Genomic DNA, 23452 nt, shown 5'->3' with positions numbered 1-23452 from the left:
AAATGATAATAATAAAATTAAAATAAAAAAATAAAAAATGATAATAATAAAAAATAAAAAAATAAAAATGATAATAATACAATTTTAAAAAATGATAATAATAAAATTTAAAATAAAAGATAAATACATTTAAAAAAAATAAAATAAAAAACACTTGGGCTTTCACTCTTCAAAGGAAGAGAAATGGCAGATATGGAACGAAAACATTAAAAACATTAAAACAGCTTGGTTGACATAATGACCACCCAAGTGAAACCATAGCTATCATATGGCCTATGACAAAAATACATTTGACCTCCTTGGTATGTAAACAGAATGCAATAATGGCACAACTAAATGTGCTTTAAATTACATGTAATATTGGCTGATTTTATTTCCTGACTATCAAATATTACATGCACAAAGCTTTCTTTATTTGTATAGTTCCTTTCCTGATTCAATCTGCAGCGGAACTGATACTTTGAACCGACCTCTGCTTCCGCACAGGTGAATACACGGTGATGACAGCTCATTTCCATCTGAAGAGGAAGATTGGCTATTTTGTCATCCAAACATACCTCCCATGCATCATGACTGTCATCCTCTCCCAAGTGTCTTTCTGGCTGAATAGAGAATCAGTGCCCGCAAGAACTGTATTTGGTAAGTGCGTGCATGGTTTTTGACAACACACCTCAAATGCTCATTCTTCCGTAGCCAGCTCGCCAGGAAGGAAGGCTGTATAGAACCAAAGAATTAATGCATTGTGGATCACTTGTTATAAATCTTGTCAGTAAAAAGAATGTTGGGAAATTGAGTAGGAAAAATAGCCAGCACTAAGAAAAGGGAATACAAAGGAGTAGAAATGCCGAAAATGCTTCACTGCTTTTTCTACATAGTGCGATTCAACTTGTTTGTAATCCAAGTGGAAGTAATAAGAGTGACCTAAGACTGGCGAGCACAAGGCAAGACCACACAAAGAAATCAGGATCGCTGTCCTTTCAGATAACCGACCGCCTTCTCACGTCAACTGGCCCCGAACATTCGTGATTGTCAGCGCTTGACTTTGAATTAGATAAAAGCAGGAACTTTTTTTACTCACAGAAATGTGCGTCGGTCTCTGTGTGTGCACTATGACTGATTGGCGACCAGTCTAGGGTGTAGTCTGCCTTTCGCCCAGTCAGCTGGGATATGCTCCAGCACCCTGTAAATTTGAAGTTTGAAAATACAACTGAAACAATTGCTCTTAACCCGACATGAATAGGGTTCAAATTTGTACCCTTTTTATACCGTATTTTCACGACTATACGGCGCATCGTATTTTTAGCCGCAGTGTCAATAACGAGTGATATTTCTGTATTTTACACACACAAAGGACGCACCGTTTTTATAGACGCAGCCAGGCATGGCAAAACATACACCAGCTTAAACATACACGCTACACCCACACGCTAAAAACAGATTTTTAAAAAGGCAACAGAAGCAAAACTGAGTTTGGTTGTACTTTATTTAGCAATTTTACAATGTACTCTCATCATCATCACCCACAAATCCATCAAAGTCCTCATTTTCTGTCTTTACGTTCATCCAGGCGGCCACAATCCATTCGCAAATAGTAGCTAGCGTAACTAGCCTGGCGCTGCCTGCCACCCTTCGTAAAGCTGTGTTGATGTCAATGTATACAGGCCACAATCCATTGGGTGTTTTGACAAAAGAACTATATATCCCAGCAGTCACTGCGCAGTACTTTTTCTACGGGGAAAATAGTAGAGTCGGGGATTGCTTGCCGTAGTTATGAGAGCTGTAGAGGATGGTGTACCCTATCGACTGATTTATTTTATTTTATCGTGATAACAATTTTAGTATTGGTCCATATATAAAGCGCAATGGATTATATGGTGCCCTGTCTATTTTGCAGAAAATATAAGACTTTTATGTGCGCCTTATAGTCGTGAAAATACAGTACTTTATTTTCTAGCACTGTTTTAGCTTGGCGGGGCAGTGGCAAGGAAAGCCTGGCGGCCCACCGGGCTTATAAAACCCAACAGAGGTGCATATGTAATGAACAATACTTTACTTTCAAATCCTCGACGTTATTCAGTTTCATTTTTATCGGAAACTGAAGCTATATTTGGCAAACTACGAGCAAACTATGAGTTTTGCTTTCTTTTTATTATTTTTTTCCAATTTTGTGCACGGTAATAATGAATCGTAGCTCTTGAGTCTCATTATAGTTGCATTTGTGCTTTCAGGTGTAACCACTGTACTCACGATGACAACGCTGAGTATAAGCGCTCGCAATTCCCTTCCCAAGGTTGCATACGCCACCGCCATGGACTGGTTCATCGCTGTCTGCTATGCTTTTGTCTTCTCTGCTTTGATTGAGTTTGCCACAGTCAATTACTTCACTAAGCGTGGCTGGGCCTGGGATGGAAAAAGTGTTGTGACTGACAAGGTGATGAGAAGAAAGAATTTTGACATGGATAGGGTTGTTATTAACAATATGGGAACAAAAAGCAATAGGATCTAAAACCTAAAAGGGATGTCAAACTCCTCTTTATGCGGCCATGGTTTTATTGAAGTTTTATTTTCACTTGTTTTGTTTAAAAGTAAATCATTCTCCAATTTCTGGACAGCAGAAATGTTATTATAGCAAAAACATGAGGTCGATTTATTATTCACGGGCCACATCAGATCTGGCAACTAGGTTACTACGTGACCGGACGTTTCGTCGAAAGACGTTTGGTCCCCGGACGTTTGGTCCCCGGACGTTTGGTCGACCGGACGTTTCGTCGTCGCGGGATTGGCGCGCTCGCCCCGCCCCCGGATTCGTGTGTGTACATGTTTTTCAACCTCGGCCCGCGGACCATATACGGCCCGTTAGGTTTTTTAATCCGGCCCGCCGCCGGCGTTGTCCAAATTATAGTAATCCGCTCATCACTCTCAATTTAAAGACTGCTCTCTTTCGTTGAATAATAATATGTTCTTAATGTTGAAAGTAAATTTGAAAATCCATATTAGGCAAACTTTTTGAATGGCATCTTATTGATAATGTGTTTAATTTGGGACAATAATAGTATAAAAGAGGCAAGTTTGTCTATACCAGGGGTTGGCAAACTTTTTGACTTGCGGGCCAGAATGGATACTAAAATTTGACAGCATTCGGGCATCCGGGCCGGATTAAAAAGCCTAACGGGCCGTATATGGCCCGCGGACCGAGGTTGAAAAACCTGTACACACACGAATCCGGGGGCGGGGCGAGCGCGCCAATCCTGCGATGACGAAACGTCCGGTCGACCAAACGTCCGGTCGACCAAACGTTCGGTCGACCCAACGTCCGGTCGACCAAACGTCCGGTCGACCAAACGTCCGGTCGACCAAACGTCCGGTCGACCAAACGTCCGGTCGACCAAACGTCCGGTCAACCAAACGTCCGGTCGACCAAACGTCCGGTCGACCAAACATCCGGTCGACCAAACGTCGGGTCGACCAAACGTCCGGTCGACCAAACATCCGGGGACCAAACGTCCGGTGGACCAAACGTCCGGTCGACCAAACGTCCGGGGACCAAACGTCCGGTCGACCAAACGTCTTTCGACCAAACGTCCGAGTGGCAGGTTACTATCACATTAGTCAATGTAGTAGTAACTATCATTTTAAAAAAAAATCAGTCTTATAACAGGAAAGGATGGTTAAAGTTTTGCGCATTTCAAAGTATTTCTTCGGTCTTCCCACAGAAAAAAGAACGGGCATCTGTGATGAAGAAGAACAACGCCTACGCTGTAGCAGTGGCCAATTATGCGCCCAATATAAATAAGGACTCCAGCACGCTTCCAACCATTGCCAAAGGAGGAACTTTGGAATTCAACAAGGTCAAAGGAGACGGTAAAGTCGAGAGCAAGAAGACATTCAACAGTGTGAGCAAAATTGACAGGATGTCAAGGGTTATGTTTCCTGTTCTCTTTGGTTCCTTCAACCTAGTTTACTGGGCCACCTACTTAAACAGAGAACCCATCATCAAGGACATGGTGCCCTCTACTTAGAGAACAGTTTTGGTCGGGGGCTGAAAACCAAATACCTCCAACAACTGTGTGTACATACTTTTGCAGAGTAATGTCTTGGATTGCAGTGTGATCCTCTAGCTCCGCCTATTTTCTACACCGTCTGCAGCACTTTTGAATAATGTGTCTTTTGTAAATGTCTCTGTCTATTTATATTGAATTTTCATTGTGTGATGACTTCAATTAGAATGTGTATATTTCCTTGAAAGTATGTTTCCAGTTTAAGTACCTGACTATTGTACATATGATATCAATGTAAAGAAACAAATTGATTTGGAATTCATTCTAAATGTTTGAAATTTTAGTGTAAACACCATTTGCTTGATGTTTATGAAAAAGATTTTCTTTTAGAGGACGGGATTTTATGAATGCTTTTTTGGTTAGGTTTGAATTTTTATGTTTTGCCATTAAAAGGTGGCCTGGCATTTTCTGCCCAAGTCATAGCAAAAACACAGTTGTTAAAGTATTGGTTCAGAATAAATGTTTTATTATGTGTGAGTATAGGTATGGGGCTTCATTTAACATAAAAATACACTCAAATGTATTCAAAGATTTCAAGGCTGAAATTAACTCATATAAACTCATTCAATATTATATGCAATGTTAAATATTGCTAACAAAGTTTTAAACTGGATTGCTAGAGTCACTTGGCAAGTCTTAAAGTGCATTTCCACACATTGCCACTAAGGGGGGTAAGTGTGCCACAAAATGCAACACAGACCTAGAGCTGATAAAATATTAAATTATGTATAATAAAGGGGTACCATGGGTGGAGATTTTTGACATTTTGGGGATAGCACAAAGATAGCAACCTTTGTTTTTGTTTGTTTTTCAAGTTCTGTTTTTTTCTTTCTTGTTTGTGGGCATACTGTTGTTATATTGAAAGATGTGAAAATAAACAAAAATGTGCATTTGGTGTATTATTGTTATATAATATAAAAGATTTGTGGTGTATGAATTTTATTTCATATTTTGGTTTATACTCTAATTTTAAGATGAGCCATGAAACGTGTCTAATTAAATTCCTTGTTGTAATTCTGTCATTTTCTAGTGTTGTAAACCAAATTTGAGAAGATGATGCAGTCTTACTGTGCTGTGTGTAACATTTATGTCTGATACTCAGAGAGAATAGATGAACTGAAGAAAAATCTGTAGCTACACATTGAGCATTACATTTAATTTATCTTATCCATTAATTCGATTTTTATTTGATTGTCTGTTAAAATGTTGCTTGGCAACCAAACCTTGCTTGCTTTCTCACTTCTCTTTTTCAGACTTATTGTTTGACATCTTATTCAAATTCTTATAAATTCCAGATAAGAATGATTGTTCACAAGGTTGAAAGCTGATTCAGCCCTCAGTTTCTAATAAAACATATCGGCAGAATATTACAAACTCGTTTTTGTGGATTTTCCCTCATGAAATTAATGGTGTTTTTAATGTTCAATATGTGTATTAGAGCTCTAAATTGGCCCTAGGTATGAGTGTGAGTGTGAATGTTTGATCTTCTCCCTTTGGCTGTGAATTCAGGGTGTCCCCGGCCTATAATTATCTGGGATAGCACCCCTGCAACCCTTGTGAGGATAAGCGGTACTGAAAATGAATAAATGATACATAATTTCCCACCCTCCTACTGTCAATTACCCATCGTGTCTCCTATATCTTTTCATTATTTCAACTTCTTATAAGGCAAGCGACTATTTTTGATAAGTAAAAAAAATTAACTCAACCCTAAAAAATCCTGGTTTACATTAAAACCACATTTTTTGGTCATATTGGCATAATATTACCATTTTAAGTGGCCACACAATGTGATGTCCACATATGTGATTGCTTCAATTATAATTATAATATTATTTATTCATCATTTTGTGGGATTTTATATTATTTTTAAATATTTTTTGTAATAATAAAAAATCTCATCTCATCTTGCTTTATCCTCACTAGGGTCACGGGGGTGCTGGAGCCTAACCCAGCTGAATTCGGGCCAGAGGTGGGGGACACCCTGAATTGGTGGCCAGCCAATCGCAGGGCACAAGGAGACAAACAATCATTCATGTGCACACTCATACCTAGGGGCAATTTAGAGTGTCCAATCATTCTTTGGAATGTGGGAGGAAACCAGAGTACCCGGAGAAAAGCCACACAGGCGGGGGAAGAACATGCCAACTCCACACAGGTGGACCAACCTGGATTTGAACCCAAGTCTCCCACTGTGAGGCCGACGCGCTAACCTTTCAACCACCACTTGTGAAATAATGTTTGTGCTAACAAAAAAAACCTGAATGATTAATATGTGTATATATCTATTTATTTATTTTTATTTTATTTTATAGAATTTATCTCATCACCTGACATTGACAATGATACACATCTCATTTATTTAAACTATGTGAATGTAAATGCTCAAGTTTCAGTACCTTTGACGACGGTAGACGTCCAACCGATGATCGCGGTCAATCAATCCTTCAACGCAAAATAGATTGGACTTCCAGAGCCGTCAATGGCATTGGCAGCCAAATAATTAATGCTTTTTATTTGATTGTCTGTTAAAATGTTGCTTGGCAACCAAACCTTGCTTGATTTCTTACTTCTCTTTTTCAGACTTATTGTTTGACATCTTATTCAAATTCTAATAAATTCCAGATAAGAATGATTGTTCAAATACTTTGCGAATCCGTATATTTTGACCCTGCACGGTTCCCGTAAAGGCGGAAGTTGTAATGAATGACTACACTGCGACGTATTTTTAATTGTTGTGGTTATTGTATCGTCCGGTAAACTCCTGTAATGTCATCACGGTTGCAATATTAACAATATTTATTGAAATACTGGAATGCAATGTAAAAATATATAATGACGCGTTAAATGAGTTGCTAGCTAAAAGGTATCTGTCATAAATTACTATTGAAGTGTTCCACCATCAAGCAAAAGGGAGAGAAAATGAAAGTCCGTTCATCGGCGTTTGCCTCATTCGTTTTAATATTCGAAGTTTTGGGGGTTGCCCTCTTCCTCAGGGGCTTTTTTCCTCTACCTGTCAAATCGTCGCTGTCATCCAAGAGTAGGTTGGAAGACTTGCCAGCGGAGCCCCTGTCAGGCGAGTTCACCTGCTTTCCTCTCAATCACTAGAAAAACTATCAAAAGTATCCAACTTTCAATACCGAAATGTTTGACACAATTTCAAACTATCGAAAGTCGGTGGCGTATGTGTTTTCACTCTACCAGAAATTTGTTGTCATCAAGTAATCTCCATTTTGCACTACTCTTGTTCCTTGTTGACTCGCCGTAGGCACTTGAACCAAAATCGTCATTCATTCATTCATTTTATGTACCGCTTATCCTCACAAGGTTCGCAGGGGGTGCTGGAGCCTATCGCAAGGCAAAAGGAGACAGACAACCATTTACACTCACACTCATACCTAGGGGCAATTTAAAGTGTTCAACCAGCCCACTTGCATGCTTTGGTCTTTGGTATGTGAGAGAAAACCAGAGTACCCAGAGAAAACCCACGCAAGCCCGGGCAGAACATGCAAACTCCACATAGGAAGGTTCGAACCTGGGATCAAACCCTTGATCTCAGAACTGTGAGGCCGACACGCTAGCCACTCGTCCACTATCATCATTTTCACTCCCTTTTTAGTTGCATTCTACAAGGGTCCTAGAACCATTGTGCTTTTTATTTAATTTGGAAAATCCAAATAGAACTGAAGTTATAGGAGAAAATGTGAAATATTATTTGGCCCAATGACAATGTTAAAACTCTTTGTTTTGTGTGATCCAAATTAAGATGAATTACAAGGGATTCTTAATGTTTTAAGTTAAGGGTTGTTCAATGAAATGTTAGGTACTTATTCCTTATATCATGAACTATGTACTAGGGATGGTCTAATACAGACTTTTTGACTTCCGATCCAATTCGATTTTTTTCGTATACCGATGCCCAGTATGAATAATGCCAAATATAATGTAACCAGTAAATAATGAATCACTCTGTTCGTATTAAAGTCAAGAAATGCTTTGTTCACAATATTACAGGATCATCTGTAAATGTCATTAGTATTTGCCCAGTGGTTTGATCCACAGCAACCGAAAAGCATGACAATATTTAGAACACACTCTGATTGGATCCGATCTTGTGTCCAAATCCGATAGAGTCCGATTATCCAAAAATGGTCAAATCAGGCGCCCATACTGAGTATCGTATCGGGACATCACTATTATGTACTTTACATTCTCATCCATAATCACTTTAAAAATGTTCCATTGTAAAATATTCAGTAAGTGGCCCAGAAAGATAAAAATCTACTTTTCATGCAAATAACGATTTATTTTCTTATTGATAACGAGTTAGTATTGTGAGGACCATAATGGAAACCCTGCTATCAAATAAATGATATATTTCTGTAATTACAGGGGGATCGCCAAATTCATCTCACATGCCCCAACCTTTGTTCAAAAGGGTGGTAATCATGTTAATCGATGGCCTCCGGGAAGATTTTGTGTTTGGGACAAACGGTCATATGAACATGCCCTACACGAGAAACCTGGTGGAGAAAGGCTCAACACTCAGCTTTGTGGCAAAAGCGAGAATTCCAACTGTCACCATGCCCAGAATCAAAGTAAGTACCGTATTTTCCCGTATAAGTCGCACCTGAGTATAAGTCGCACCAACCAAAAATGCATAATTAAGAAGGAAAAAACATATACAGTGGTACCTCGTCATACGACCACTCATCATACAAAATGCTCGTCTTACGGGGGAAATTTCGATCGAATAATTCGCCCGTGATGCGGTCAAAATTTCATGATGCGACCAAGCCAGGTGGCCATGGCATTTTTTTTGCATATCTTTCGTGTATAACAATATTTACGAGCACCGGATGAGTTATTCAGACCAGCATGCGCGGGGAAAAGAGGGCTTTCTGGGTAATGAAGTATACTCGTGCACACAACGCCGACAGGCAATGGCACTCTATCATAGGCGCCGTTCGAGGGGATCCGAACACAGATGCTACAAGCTAAAAGGAGCCGCTAGCCAGCGCCCCCGAAGCTCCCACGAGCAGCGGCGCGATCGCTGATAAAAGACTGCTGCTCGTTGGCAAGTGGTCGTGCGTTATCCGATTGTGAGGACATTTGTGTGCATCATTTTCTGAATATTTTGAAGGGAATAGTACGACAGCAAACAGCCCATCGATAGCGAACGTGAGGGTGGAGTGTTTGTTCCGTTTATGAGTGCGTTGTGTGGAGAAAAAAAACCGAAGCCCCCCCGCCCCTTTTGTGCCCCTCTCCCCTCGGCGAAATCCGCCCAATTTTAGTTAGATTAAACACTTTATTTCTATTAAACCACTCGTTATTTATTACTTTGTCAATATATGGCGAATCCAATATCCTGTTTTTGGTGTTTTTTTCAGAGAGTTGGAACAAATTAATTTGTTTCCCATTCATTTCAATGGGAAACTTCCGCTCGAGTTACGAGAATCTTGTCATACGAGCTCAGTCCCGGAACGGATTAAGCTCGTATCTCGAGGTACCACTGTATAAGTCGCATTTTTGGGGGAAATGTATTTGATAAAATCCAACACCAAAAACATACATGTCATCTTGAAAGGCAATTTAAAATTAAAATAAAATAGAGAACAACAGGCTGAATAAGTGTACGGTATACTAACATTACATGACTGACATGCCTAGTAATGTCAGTAACCACTTAACATATTAAGAGTTATTCAGATAACTCTAGCATAAAGAACATGCTAACAAGTTTACCAAACTATCAGTTTCACTCCAAATCACTAAATCCAATGAAATATTCACCCTCAGGGTCACTTTTAAACAACTCCCCCAACTCGGGAGGTAGATAATTTCACACATTAATCGCACCCCCGGCCAAACTATGAAAAAAAACTGCGATTTATAATCCGAAAAATACAGTAGTCGTTCTGGCCTGTGGTACTAAATTGTATTAATCACTAGCTGAAAATAAAACTTCCAAAGCGTTGCACTAACGCAAATAGTAAAATATAATCAAAAGTTTTTGTCAGTAGCTAGTTATTTTGAGTATTCTGAAGTATACTCAATTTTAAATTCTACTTAAAATGTTGACTTTGCGGCGATAACTTGCACTTGACTGGAAATTTAAAGTCCCACCCCAAAAGAATTCTACTGTCTACACTGTACATGCTTTCCTGGACTAAAAGAGAACGACAACATATTTTTACGTTCATACCTCAGCAGGAATAATATTTAATAAATTTGGAAAAAAACAGAATTTCATCTTTCTTTGTAATAGTGGAGGAAAAACCTAAACAATATCCATTATTCTTAGGAAGTGGCAGTCTAACGTGGAGCTGTAATTTTATCAGAGACAGATTTTTTTTAAGATAATGAAACCCTGCAGGAAACAAAATGATCCCTTTTTGTGGCGTGTTATGTTTCAACTCAAAGTGACACAGCTTATATCCAATTTAAATCATCGCATGAAGGATAATGACAGTGGTGACCGAACATTTGATAATTGACATAATTTCCTCATTCACCTACTGACAAGTCAGTATCTTGCTCAAGAACACTATGAATTGGTTCCTGGATTGGGGGAATTGAACCAAAAACTCTGGGTAGGGCAACTCTACCTTTGAGCCATGTCTTGCGTAGATATGCAAAATATGGTACACAATACAATAGTGGTTGAGGTTAATCTACCAAAGCCCTTCTGTGGTGATGTAGACTGAAAAACAAACAAATTGTTAATAAATAAGTTGCTGCTAAGGGGGTCACTAAGGAAAAAAATGGGATGATTTGCGAGGGATTCAGGTGCTCTTTAGAGTCAGACAGATGTTTCGCCATAATCCTTGGATGATAGATTTCCTGGCTCGAGCACAAAGCAATTCAGTTGGAGAATCCTTCTTAAAAAGTCATTTTGGGGCGGCTAAAGAACAGCTCTCGACAATTCATTTAAAGGAGGTGTCTCTATTGTCGTATCAATAGTATCGCTGTGTCCTAATTCTTCCAAAATTGAACCTTTCTGCCCTGGAGACATGATAAATCCCCCGAATAGTTGCCACAAAGTTGAAACCATAGAAGGAATAACTGTTTTTTTGTTTGTTTTTTTGGCGGGTTGTTTTTTCTTCTTGTTTAGTTTGTTTCTAAAACCAGAACATCGAAGCCAATTATAGAACCAACAGATGGCAGTAGACATTTATTGTTTGCACAATGTGGCACTGTCACCGTCAAATCAAAATAGTCATCACGGCCGTGTGACACTGCCATTTAGTCTGTCACCACTGTGTTTGTTTGCATTCTAATGAAAGATTGTCAACTAGGCAGAGGCTGGGAATGAAAACAGAGCATTCTCCCTATTTTATTATCCACATGGGCACAGCTGAGCCCAACTGTCTGAGTGGCATCGCTCTCAGTTCTTATTTCTGAGGCGTTCAATTTTGATAGTAAATTCAGGTAATGGAAAGGAATGACAGCTGGGGTTGTTGGGGCGATGAGTATGTGCCTCAGCAGTGTTAACATAGCGAACCAAGTGCACATTTGCCTCACATCTTCACATCCAGGCAGCTTCTTTCACATTTTAAAAAATGGGAAAAGAATACTTTTTTTCAAAGGTAAAAAATACCGTATTTTCACGACTATACGGCGCATCGTATTTTTAGCCGCAGTGTCAGTAACGAGTGCTATTTCTGTATTTTACACACACAAAGGACGCACCGTTTTTATAGACGCAGCCAGGCATTGCAAAACATACACCAGCTTAAACATACACGCTACACCCACACGCTAAAAACACGTTTTTAAAAAGGCAACGGAAGCAAAACTGAGTTCGGTTGTACTTTATTTAGCCATTTTACAATGTACTCACGTCATCATCACCCACAAATCCATTAAAGTCCTCATTTTCTGTGTCCGAATTGAACAATTGTCCAAATGAGTCATCGAAAACGCTGAGTTTTATACGTTCGTCCAGGCGGCCTCAATCCATTCGCAAATGGTAGCTAGCTAGTAGCTAGCGTAACTATTCCAACGCTGTCTTCCATGCTTCGTAAAGCTGTGTTGATGCCGATCGCCAGGCCACAATCCATTCGCAAATAGTAGCTAGCTAGTAGCTAGCGTAACTATTCCAACGCTGTCTTCCATGCTTCGTAAAGCTGTGTTGATGCCGATCGCCAGGCCACAATCCATTCGCAAACAGTAGATAGCTAGTAGCTTGTGTAACTATTCAAACACTCTTCCATGCTTCGTAAAGCTGTGTTGATGCCGATCGCCAGGCCACAATCCATTCGCAAACAGTAGCTAGCTAGTAGCTAGCGTAACTATTCCAACGCTGTCTTCCATGCTTCGTAAAGCTGTGTTGATGTCGATGGCCAGGCCACAATCCATTGGGTGTATTGACAAAAGAACTATATATCCCAGCAGTCACTGCGCAGTACTTTTTCTACCGTATAATAGTAGAGTCGGGGGCTGCTTGCCGTAGTTGTGAGAGCTGTAGAGGATGGTGTACACTATCGACTGATTTATTTTATTTTATCGTGATAACAATTTTAGTATTGGTCCATATACAAAGCGCACTGGATTATAAGGCGCACTGTCTATTTTGGAGAAAATTTAAGACTTATGTGCGCCTTATAGTCGTTAAATACGGTAATGTAAACATTTTCGGAGATCTTTCATCCTCAGCCTTTCATTTACAACAACAGAAAATGACTGAGCTCGTATCTCGAGGTACCACTGTAGTCTCAATTACTAGCTTTTAAACTGATGCAAGTGTATGGTTGTACAGCATCATGAGATACTGCATTTTTTTCCAAGAGTGACAAAATCATGTGTCGTTACAGGCAATTACCACTGGCAGCATCCCGGGTTTCATTGATGTCGTGATTAATCTAAATTCCCCAGCTTTATTGGAAGATAGTCTTCTGTGGCAAGCCAAAACGGCGGGGAAAAAAATGATCTTTTATGGTGATGACACATGGGTGCGCCTCTTCCCCAAACACTTCATGGAGTACGATGGCACAACTTCCTTTTTCGTTTCTGACTACACTGAGGTAAGCTTGTCACCAATATTAACCGGAATTGATCTTTGCGTTTCCCCATTAGGTATGTATTATATTGGAGGCTGAGATGAATTAACAATTACATTTACATGCCACGCAATGCCTTTGTGGGCCCATATGTATAGACTTTTTTTCCATTAACAGTATATACCGTAAAACCTCTTTCAACAGCATGCGGTTCTATTTTTCAAACTTTCCCCCCGTATTGCCGTTCAATTAGAGGTGCCGTTCAATTAGAGGGTGCCGCTCTATGTATCATCCAGTTCTTGTAGAACTGTCGGACTTTGGGCTTGAATGGGGCGTTCCAGTAGACCTCGGGGGCCTTTATACATTGGATGCAGCCTCCTGGAATCATGGCCATCAATATGGAGCTTCTTCAATTGTTTCTTGGTGGCATCGCTAATGTGACAACAGTATGAATCCCAGGCAAGAAGGCGCTTGCCATCTGACCACCTTCACAGGTTGAGAAAAACCTCTATTTCACCGGCATGCCGCTCTATTTTTCAAACTGTCCCCCGTAGTGACTTTCAATTAGAGGGTGCCGTTCTATTTTTCAATTATTCAGCCGCTCAAATAGAGGTTTTGCGGTATTTTACTTTTTTAATCATTTTATTTTGTAAAATGCAGGTTGACAACAATGTCACTCGCCACTTGGATAGCACGCTTAAAAGAGATGACTGGGACATTCTGATCCTTCACTACCTTGGCCTTGATCACATTGGCCATATTAGTGGACCCCACAGTTCCTTGATTCAGCCCAAACTTTTGGAGATGGATGACATTCTGATAAAGATCCACAGTGCTCTCTTTGCAAAGGTGAATGTCATGAAAGACATATGAATGTAAAACCATTGCTCTTCTCAGTGAAAGGATCATAAGTAGTGTCGTTTTGAATTATTTCCCAGAATTGTGCCGTTAAAGTTGGTCTATTTTCCTCTTTGTAGGAAGCTGAAGGATCTTTGCCCTATCTGCTGATTCTCTGTGGGGACCATGGGATGTCAGAAACCGGTAGCCATGGAGGCTCCTCGGAACCAGAAGTAAACACGCCCCTGGTGCTCATAAGCCCCGCCTTCAAGAGGAAAGGTAAAAGGCTATGCCTTGGTTATTGTTAAAAATGCTGATAGTCTCCATTGCTGGAGCCCGTTTAGGCATTTTTGCTCTCCAAAATCATGCAGAAAATGACGTTATTCGTCATGCTGCTAATAACATTTACAGATGATGCTGATTGATTGCAACATATTTGTTGTTTTGGGTTCTCGTCAGTGGGAATGGAAAAACCAGCTGATGTGGAGCAGGTGGACCTGACTCCAACCTTGGCCCTGTCCCTGGGTTTGCCCATATCCCAAAACAGCGTGGGTCGGGTCATTCCGAGTGTTTTGGAAGGAGCGTCACTGCGAGACCAGCTGCGCTTCCTACATCTCAATGGCCACCAGCTGAACTGCCTTCTCAAAGACAGTATTCCAGATTATGAGAAAGGTAACTGTATATTTTGTCAGCATGTCCAAAGCGCAATTTTCGAAATTAGCATTATAACATTGCGTTTCGTTCTGGTTCAGAGTCAGGATTTGAGCAATTCCGTGTGGCAGAAAAGGCCCATGGGAACTGGATGAAGCGATATCTGGAGGGCAACACGTCAGAGGTCTTGACCAACATGGGCAAAAAGGTCTGGAAGCAGTACTTGGAGGCCTTGTCCGCCATGAGCTCAGCCCTCAGCAAACAGATGGGAAAGTACGACCTGTACTCCATGATTGTTGGAATGGTCTTTGTATTTCAGGTAGGATCATTTTGGCTAATGTTAATGTAACACCGTCACTAATTCAAATTCAGATGTTTAGTATTGTCACCTATCCACCATAATATGAATATAAGCTTTGTACTCTCATCTCTACCAGCTGCTGTTGATCTTATTGTTGGCCATGCCTGAGGCCCTGAGCGGCTCAGCACTTGTGGATCTCCCATTGGTCTCGGCCCTGCTCTCTTTGCCCTTTTACCTCTTGTGCCTGCTGCTCGCATCTGTGCACGTTCTGGTGTGCACATCTGCTGAGAGTTCCTGCTACTTGTGCAGCCTCTCCTGGGGTCTAGTGTTTACTGCTATTGCCTTTTCTTCAGCAATGTCTTGTTTGCTGCTTGCTATGATGTCAAGACGACTCTCCTCGGGACCACATTTACACGGAAAGGTGAGTCCTTAAGTAAGCGTTTCTAACAGGAGAACCTACTTCTCAACCTAGGTTTTTAGGGTGAAAGCAACTGTAAGAATGTTGAATACACTACTATCCCCAATACTCAAGCAGTTAATGTAATACTACAGTGGTACCTCGAGATACGAGCTTAATTCGTTCCGGGACTGAACGTTTCCCATAGAAATGAACTAAAAACAAATTAATTTATTCCAACCCTCTGAAAAAACACCCAAAACAGGCTATTGTACAGTAAATTTTCAAGTGACATGCTACAATTTAAGTAAAAAATATATTTTTATGTCCAGGTAAAGTGTATCTACTTTGTACAGCAATTTAGCAATGGAGAATGAATGTTTATAACATGTGCCGTTACATTGCTAATAATAAGATGCTCATGTACTGCTGGCATTGCTTTGTGTTCCAGTCACCATCATTGATCAGTAGCAGTGATTGGTCACTGTCAGAGTTGGATGTTTTGCTGCTAGCGGGCACAGCCGGTCATACCGTCACTTTGGCCGCTACAAGCTTTGTAGAGGAGGAGCATCAAACTTGGTACTTCTTGCTCAGCACCCTCTGCCTTGCAGTCTTCCAGGATGTATGTCGCAAGTATTTCAGAGAGAAAAGCAACCCAAAAAGTGAAGAAGAAGAGCTGGTTCTAACGTATAAAGATCCACCCAAGGAAGAGATTTACTCTGAGAAGTGGCTAGCTTTAGTTACACCACCCTTTGTTCTTCTCTGCTGTCGACTGCTGCGCTCCCTCAACCAGACGGGGGTACAGTGGGTTCATCTTCGGGATTTGGGCCATTGGCTCAACAGGTGGGAGTGAGCAGTTTTTCTTTGCACGGCAACGCACTCGTAACATAACATAAAGTTAAATGAACTTGGATTACGATGCAGACACACTCAAAAATAAGTTTAATCTAACCTTACACTAAACTTAAATCTAATTTTGTTTTAAATTTTGATACCTTTCTTCTCCCGGCCGGGTTGGCTCTATTTGCCCCGCCTCCACCCGGACGTTCAGATGGAACCTATCGAGGGTTGTTTGCTTTTGTATTCCCTTCAAAATATTTCGAAAATGATGCACACAAATGTCCTCACAATAGGATAACACACGAGCACTTGCCAACGAGAAGTAGTATATACGCCATTCGCACTGACTAACGGGGAAAAAACCCTGAAAAAATGTAACGCTCCGCCCAGTGCTCGCAGAGACATTACACGAGGGAGTTGCGACCACAGAGACATTACAGGAGGGAGTTGCGGGGAGAGAGACATTGCCCATGATGTTCTTATGAGCAGCCTCTCGCGTCCGCTGTCTGCTCGTATATCAAAATTTGTCTCGTATCTCAAGATATATATTTGCTACAAATTTTATATCTTATCGTATCTCAAATTGCTCGTATGTCGAGGTACCACTGTATTGCTTTTTCATTTGTAAATAGCAGAATATTTTTCTTTATCTTTTTTTTCTAGCTCTGAGCACAAAGTGGTGCTGTCCCTATTGTCCGCTTTCTGCTTGGTCCTCCTCTATTTCCTCATTCAAAGACGGTGTTCATTAGTGTCCAAAGTCGCTCTCGCCCTTGGACTTTTGGGGGTCTACAACTACCGGGCAGCTGTTGGCAATGTCTCGTTTCCCTGGCACCACTCTGGTCGGAATATTTCCAAGTAAGTTTTTATGACCTCCTTGACTGAGACCAATGCACAAACCGGGAAAGACAAAATGGCCATTTGCTGCCTTTGAAAGGATTTCAGTCCATGCTACTTTACACTTGTGCACACCAACATTTTAACAAAAAAAAATCAATTTTTATAAGTTATATAGTTCAATTTTGACTTTTATTTGTCCTCAAGTTACCTTTGTACTTTTTAAAATATTTTGTAAGATTGAAAATACACATGAAATGCACACAATTAGTGTTTAACTTGTGTATGAAGACGGCCCGGTGACGCGTGTGGTTAGCGCGTCGGCCTCACGGCTCTGGGGTCCTGGGTTCAAATCCAGGTCATGTACATCTGTGTGGAGTTTGCATGTACTCCCCGGGCATGCGTGGGTTTCCACCGGGTACTCCGGTTTCCTCCCACATTCCAAAAACATGCTTGGTAGGCTGATTGGACACTCTAAATTGCCCCTAGGTATGGGTGTTAGTGTGCACGGTTGTCCATCTCCTTGTGTCCTGCGATCGGCTGGCCACCGATTCAGGGTGTCCCCCGCCTCAGGCCCGGGACAGCTGGGATTGGCTCCAGCACCCCCTGCAACCCTAATGAGGATAAAGCGGTTCAGAAAATGAGATGAGAACTTGTGTAAGAATTGTTACGTTTGCATTTCTTGGCTACCACAACAATGTAGCTGCTTCACTAAAGTGAGATTTAGCAAAGTAGAATTGTTTTTTTTTCTTTACTAGTGATGTAATTTTCAACCTAGTTTTTGTCAATACTTCTGATTATGACTTTTTTTTAAGTATAGCACAATTCTGACTAAAAATAGAGTAAACTGGATACATACTATCATTAAGGACTCTGTTTATCCTTTCTCTTTCAGGGGCACCAACGAAGCACGCTTTGTATACGTTTTCATTTTGGGTATCCTCTTTACGGGTACAAAGGACCTGTTACGATCCCAAATCATCACAACTGATGCCAAGTTGAAAAACAGGGGACTATGGGAGATTTTCAGTGGCTTGGTCTTGTTGGTTTCACTGTTGTTTCGTCCCCACAATCTACCAGTCCTGTGCTGCAGTCTGCTCATCCAAACTCTTATGACTCAGTTCATCTGGAAGAAACTCCACTATGATGCCGCCCAGACCACCATCATGCACTACTGGTTTGGACAGGCGTTCTTTTACTTTCAGGTAAACAATGAAAACTAATTGATTGCAACTTAAGCAGACTAGAGGGCAGAAAATCAGAGCAGTCGAAGTGAGATGTACAAAATGAGTAACTTTTTTTTATGCATTTCAGGGTAATTCCAACAACATTTCCACCATTGACATCTCAGTCGGGTTTGTTGGTTTAGACAACTACATAGAAGCTCCTGCCATCTTTTTAACCGCCCTCAGCACATATGCTGGACCACTGCTTTGGGCTTGCCACCTTGTCTGTTACCTTAGCTCAGAGAGCAACAGGTAAGTGCTAATTATGATTAAATACATCTCAGTTGCAGCCTTCTCAAATTGATCTGTTTTATAAGCCAACTGTAGCAAGCAGGAAAGCAGAGCCGAAATCACGTTGTCTAACAGCACAATTGATTTTCCAAGTTTCTGTGTTAAAGAATCCTCACCAAACGTTTTGTGGCTTTTCCTCGTTAGTCGTTAGGATGTTGTTTGTCTGGCCCTCACTTTTCAAGTTGGGATTGCTAATGATTGCAGCACTCTTTTGTATTTCAGTTTTATACTGCTGCTTATGTGTATGATTATGTTTAAGCAATATGTGTAATGACTTTCAAATTCAGATAACTGTTCGCAATTAGTAAGGTCCTAATTCAATACTCGGTATCGGCGCTCGTTATGACTATTTTTGGAGTATTGGACAGAACGGATTTGGTCACATGATCGGATCCGATCCAGCTGTAATAATAATAATAATAATAATCGGACATAGGCCATGTCGTATCACAACACAAAAGCCTACTTGTCATCACACGCAGAAACTGCGTGTGACGAAATTGATGGTGCTTCTCCATAAGCTACGTTTAATCGGCAAAAGAACTAAATAAGTGTAAGTTACGGACTTGTAATTTGTCATTCCGCTGTTGTGGATACAGGTCGCTTACCTCTCGCTTACCTCACACTGTCTTCCACTTACCTTACTTCAGTCAGCTAGTAGGAAGCAGATCACCAACCAAACATCTGTTCATATACCGCAGAAGGGAATGTGTGTTATGTTAGCGCGAGTTTAGATTTCTGATGGATGTGGGGAAAAAACTGTCCTTAAGCCTATTTGTCCGTGCTTTGTGGGACCTATAGCGTCTGCCAGAGGGCAGCAGCTGGAACAGATTGTGACCAGGGTGGTAAGGGTCCCCTATGATGTTCTTGGCTCTGCTGAGGTAACGAGGGCTGGCAATGTCTTCAAGTGAGGGCAGAGAGCAGCCGACAATCCTCTGGGCAGTGTTAATCACTTTCTGCATGGCCTTTTTGTCTGCCGCCGTGCTTCCAGCGTACCACACTGTGATGCCGTACGCCAGGATGCTCTCTACAGTGGTTCTATAGAAGGTTATCAGAAGATTGGTGCCCAAGTTGTTCTTCCTAAGTACCCTGAGGAAATGGAGTCGTTTCTGAGCCTTCTTCACCACTGCCGTGATGTTTGTAGACCATGAGAGCTTGTCCGTGACGTGGACCCCCGGGAATTTAAAGGACTGGACCCTGTCTACACATACTCCATTTATGAGGAGTGGGGCCAGATCTGTGCCGTGTTTGCGAAAGTCCAGGATTATTTCTTTAGTTTTCGTGGTGTTCAGTGTGAGATTGTTCACCGAGCACCACGAAGACAAATTGTTGACCTCATCTCTGTAAGCCGACTCATCCCCTCCTGAGATGAGTCCGACCACAGTGGTGTCGTCAGCGAATTTGATGGCGTTAGACTGGTGGGTGGGTGTACAGTCGTAGGTGTACAGGGAGTACAGAAGAGGACTCGGTACACAGCCTTGAGGGGAGCCAGTGCTTAGTGTAATGGAGGAAGAGAGGTGGGGACCAAGTCTAACAGTCTGTGGTCGGTTGGTCAAGAAGTCCTTTATCCAGCAGCAGATTGAAGAGGATAGTCCAAGGTGGGAGAGTTTGTCAGTCAGAATGTCCGGTTTTATGGTATTGAAGGCTGAGCTATAGTCAATGAAGAGCATCCTCACGTAGTTCCCAGGGTGTTCCAGGTGGCTCAGTGCTGTATGAAGAGCAATGGCAATAGCATCATCAGTGGACCTGTTTGCTCTATAAGCAAACTGGTGAGGGTCAATTGAGGGAGAGATTGTATTCCTGATATGGCGGGCTACCAACTTTTCAAAGCACTTCATGATCACAGGCGTGAGGGCAACAGGCCTATAATCATTCATGCTGCCAATGGTTGGCTTTTTGGGGACAGGGATGATGGTGGCAGATTTCAGACAAGATGGAATGATGGATAGTTGCAGGGAACAATTGAAAATATTTGTGAAGACTCCAGCCAGCTGGTCAGCACAGGCTTTGAGCACCTTCCCAGGTACTCCGTCTGGGCCAGCAGCCTTCCTGGTGTTCACAGACCGCATTACCAGTCTCACTTCCTGTTCCCGGAACGTCAGTGTATTGCTGCAGGGTGGTGGTGGGGGTGTTGAGACTGGGTCTGATTTGTCAGTCTCAAAGCGGGCAAAGAAACGGTTCAATTTCTCCGCTAGTGAGGCATCTGCATTAACAGACATATTATTGTTATTGTAGTTGGTAATATGTCGTATTCCTTGCCACATCTTCTTTGGGTTATTTTCTGTGAAGTGCTCCTCAATTTTTTTGGTATATGCTGCCTTGGCCTTTTTAATGCCTCTTTTCAGCTCAGCTCTGGCAGCGCTATATTTTATCTTGTCCCCTGATCTAAAGGCGGAGTTACGGCATTTGATGAGTGCCTCTGTCTCATTGGTCATCCAGGGTTTTTGGTTAGGAAAAACCCGTATTCGTTTATCTATAGTGACGTTGTCAATGCAGTTTTTTATGTAAGAAAGTACAGAGTCCGTGTAGTCCTGGAGGTTGTCGTGTACAAAAAGTTCCCAGTTGGTGCGGGAAAAACAGTCCTGCAGCTGAGAGAGTGCGTTGTCGGGCCAAGTTTTTATTATCTTTATTTGTGGCGTTGTTTGCCTCCGGAGTGGAGTGTAAGCGGGGGTGAGAGATAGGCAGAGGTGATCTGATCCAGCTAGGTGAGGGAGGGAAGTGGCTTTATAAGCATGTTTGATGTTAGAATAGACATGGTCAAGAGTTTTGTCTCCTCTAGTATTACAATTTACGTATTGAATAAACTTAGGTAAAACAGTCTTTAAACACGCCTTGTTGAAATCACCAGCGACAATAAAAACTCCATCGGGGTGGTCAAGCTGTTGTTTGTTTACAGCCGTTAGCAGGAGGTTAAGTGCCGTGTTAACGTTAGCATTCGGAGGTATATAGATAGCCGTTGCTATGACGACATTTAGCTCTCTTGGTAGATAATAGGGCCTACATCGTATTGCTAATAACTCTAAATCCGGGGAACAGTGAGTGTCAATAATTTTACTGTCACAACACCATTCATTATGTATATACATGCACAGTCCTCCTCCCTTGCTTTTGCCTGTTAATACTTTTGAACGGTCGTTTCGAAAAAGCGTTCGGCTAGCTAGCGATACCGCCGCGTCGGGGATATGCGGGTGTAGCCACGTTTCTGTGATGATAATAATATTACAGTTTCTAACAAAGCTGTTGGTAGCAATACGAAGTTCCAACTCATCCATTTTGTGGGTGATGGATCGGGCGTTGGTCAAAAGGATACTAGGAAGCGGTGCTCGGTGTGGTTGTTGTTTCAGCTAATCAAACATTATACGGTAATCCTTCCAATATCGCCTTTAATGTAGACCAGGCATGGCCGCGACAATCGAAAAATGACAAAGTACGGTCACCCCTATTATAACTACCTTTTTTTTCCTTCAGTGCTGAGTCCTATGAGCAAAAGTGGCTTCCGCTTACGTGGTTCCGCCTGGATTTTCACATTTTTATGAACTTAAAAAAAAATAATAATAATTAATAGCAGAAAAAAAATCGCGAAGAAGTGAATTCGCGATAAGTGAAGTTGCGATAATCGAGGGAAGACTAGTACTGTAACATTAGACAGCAAAGACAAGGTACCCTGTCTTTTTTCATCTCCTCTGCCATTGTCGTGTAAAATACGGCGAGTGAGAAAATTACTGTGTGAGGTTTGTGTTTTTACATTTCTAGAACAGTAACAATTTTTTAGGTTACTTAAGCTTTCCCTCTTGTGATGATGCATTTTCGTCCTTAGGAGTCCTGTAGCGGTTGGCCACGGCTGTTATTGTTTAGCTCTTCTGAGGTCGGTGCCGACTGCAGCGTATATTGTTCTGGTGACCGTCCTCCGCTACCATCTCTTTATATGGAGTGTTTTCTCTCCCAAATTGCTGTATGAGGCCATGCATCTACTACTCACAACTGCCATCTGTCTCATCTTCTACACTGTGGAGCAAAGCCACACCTCCACCACACCGTAGGGCAGTTTGTTAGCAAGTAAGAAAGATTGCACTGACTTTCCAAAAGAATAAAATTCATTACGTGATAATTTTTTGGAAAAGATTTTGAGATCTCAGGGATTGCTGAAAAGACTGATTAACTAACAGGACAATGTGTGGCTCCACCAGATGCAAATGAGTCACAGAAGTTGGCCAAGAGCTCTCACCAAATTAAATCCAGCTCTAACTTTCAGAGGAATGTGAAAAGTATCAATTTTTTATATACGATGGCTCACATTTTTCCCAACCCTTTAGTTTTTATATCTGTAAAAATAATTTGAGGGATTGCACCATCTGGAAGGATTACTGTACTGGCAAGATCCAAAATGTTGGCATTAATTATAGATGTAATACATATATCATTGCACAAATAGTATATATCAAACAAACAAAAATGGTTAATGAGAATTTTTTTTTAACTCTTAAGATGATTTCTGTCATGGTTTGCATTTTTCTTGTCTACTGTATATTTTATTTAGTTCATTTTTGTCTTGACCTCTAATTATGTTTGGTTTCCATCTGTTTTCAAGAGCCTTTTTTTGTTTTTCTTCTTCTTTTCTGCCACTTATCAAGTTGCTGTCATACGTCAAACCACTGTAAATATTCTCATATATTATCCTGTTCAAATTGTTTATATTATTTCAAATTATCTTGATTTTGTCAAAGTTTAAATAGGTTTTTCATTTTCCTCATATTACATTCAAGCAAAACATCTTTCATTGACCACCATTTATGTAAAAACAGTACTTGGGGCTTCTGTTATTAAAAAGCCTCGTTTATGACCATGAAAAAAATGTTTTAAGTGTCTGTGTGACCTCTCAATGGAGACCATCACTTAAATTTAAATAATTTTGTAAGTCTTTAAACTGTGAAAATAAATAGTCTTAGAGCAGTGCTTCTCAATTACGTTTTGTTGGGCAATGACAAATTAAACATTTCGTACCCCCAACCAAAAAA

At 41.1% G+C, this 23452-nt stretch overlaps 2 protein-coding genes across 3 annotated transcripts in view; both read left to right on the top strand.

Moving 5' to 3' along the window:
* Positions 1 to 4540, top strand: part of gabra2b (gamma-aminobutyric acid type A receptor subunit alpha2b) — a 34033-nt gene extending 29493 nt beyond the window's left edge. For both annotated transcript variants that reach the window (XM_077609372.1, XM_077609371.1), the window contains 3 exons: positions 487 to 639; positions 2229 to 2431; positions 3714 to 4540. In XM_077609372.1, coding sequence (XP_077465498.1) covers positions 487 to 639; positions 2229 to 2431; positions 3714 to 4019 — 662 coding nt within the window. In that variant the 3' untranslated portion in view covers positions 4020 to 4540. The remainder of the gene's footprint in view (positions 1 to 486; positions 640 to 2228; positions 2432 to 3713) is intronic.
* A 2202-nt stretch (positions 4541 to 6742) lies between these two features.
* Positions 6743 to 23387, top strand: pigg (phosphatidylinositol glycan anchor biosynthesis class G (EMM blood group)). The gene is made up of 13 exons (XM_077608925.1): positions 6743 to 7134; positions 8451 to 8656; positions 12875 to 13084; positions 13721 to 13909; positions 14038 to 14176; positions 14357 to 14569; positions 14650 to 14867; positions 14986 to 15270; positions 15698 to 16089; positions 16750 to 16941; positions 17816 to 18125; positions 18235 to 18398; positions 22255 to 23387. Exons 1-13 carry the CDS (start codon positions 6981 to 6983, stop codon positions 22475 to 22477), a joined length of 2895 nt encoding a protein of 964 aa, XP_077465051.1. The 5' UTR covers positions 6743 to 6980; the 3' UTR covers positions 22478 to 23387.
* The last annotated feature ends 65 nt before the right edge of the window (positions 23388 to 23452 follow it).

The sequence above is a fragment of the Stigmatopora argus genome, chromosome 9 (assembly GCF_051989625.1).
Source record: "Stigmatopora argus isolate UIUO_Sarg chromosome 9, RoL_Sarg_1.0, whole genome shotgun sequence".
Classification (NCBI taxonomy): Eukaryota; Metazoa; Chordata; class Actinopteri; order Syngnathiformes; family Syngnathidae; genus Stigmatopora; species Stigmatopora argus.
The sequence above is the reverse complement of the archived record's forward strand: the minus strand, read 5'-3'. Positions and strand labels throughout refer to the sequence as shown.

Coding starts and splice junctions, on each gene's coding strand:
- pigg (XM_077608925.1), top strand. CDS start 6,981: ATGAAAGTCCGTTCATCGGCGTTTGCCTCATTCGTTTTAATATTCGAA. Junction 13,085..13,720: donor TCGTTTCTGACTACACTGAG/GTAAGCTTGTCA, acceptor TGTAAAATGCAG/GTTGACAACAATGTCACTCG. Junction 16,942..17,815: donor TCTGGTCGGAATATTTCCAA/GTAAGTTTTTAT, acceptor TTTCTCTTTCAG/GGGCACCAACGAAGCACGCT.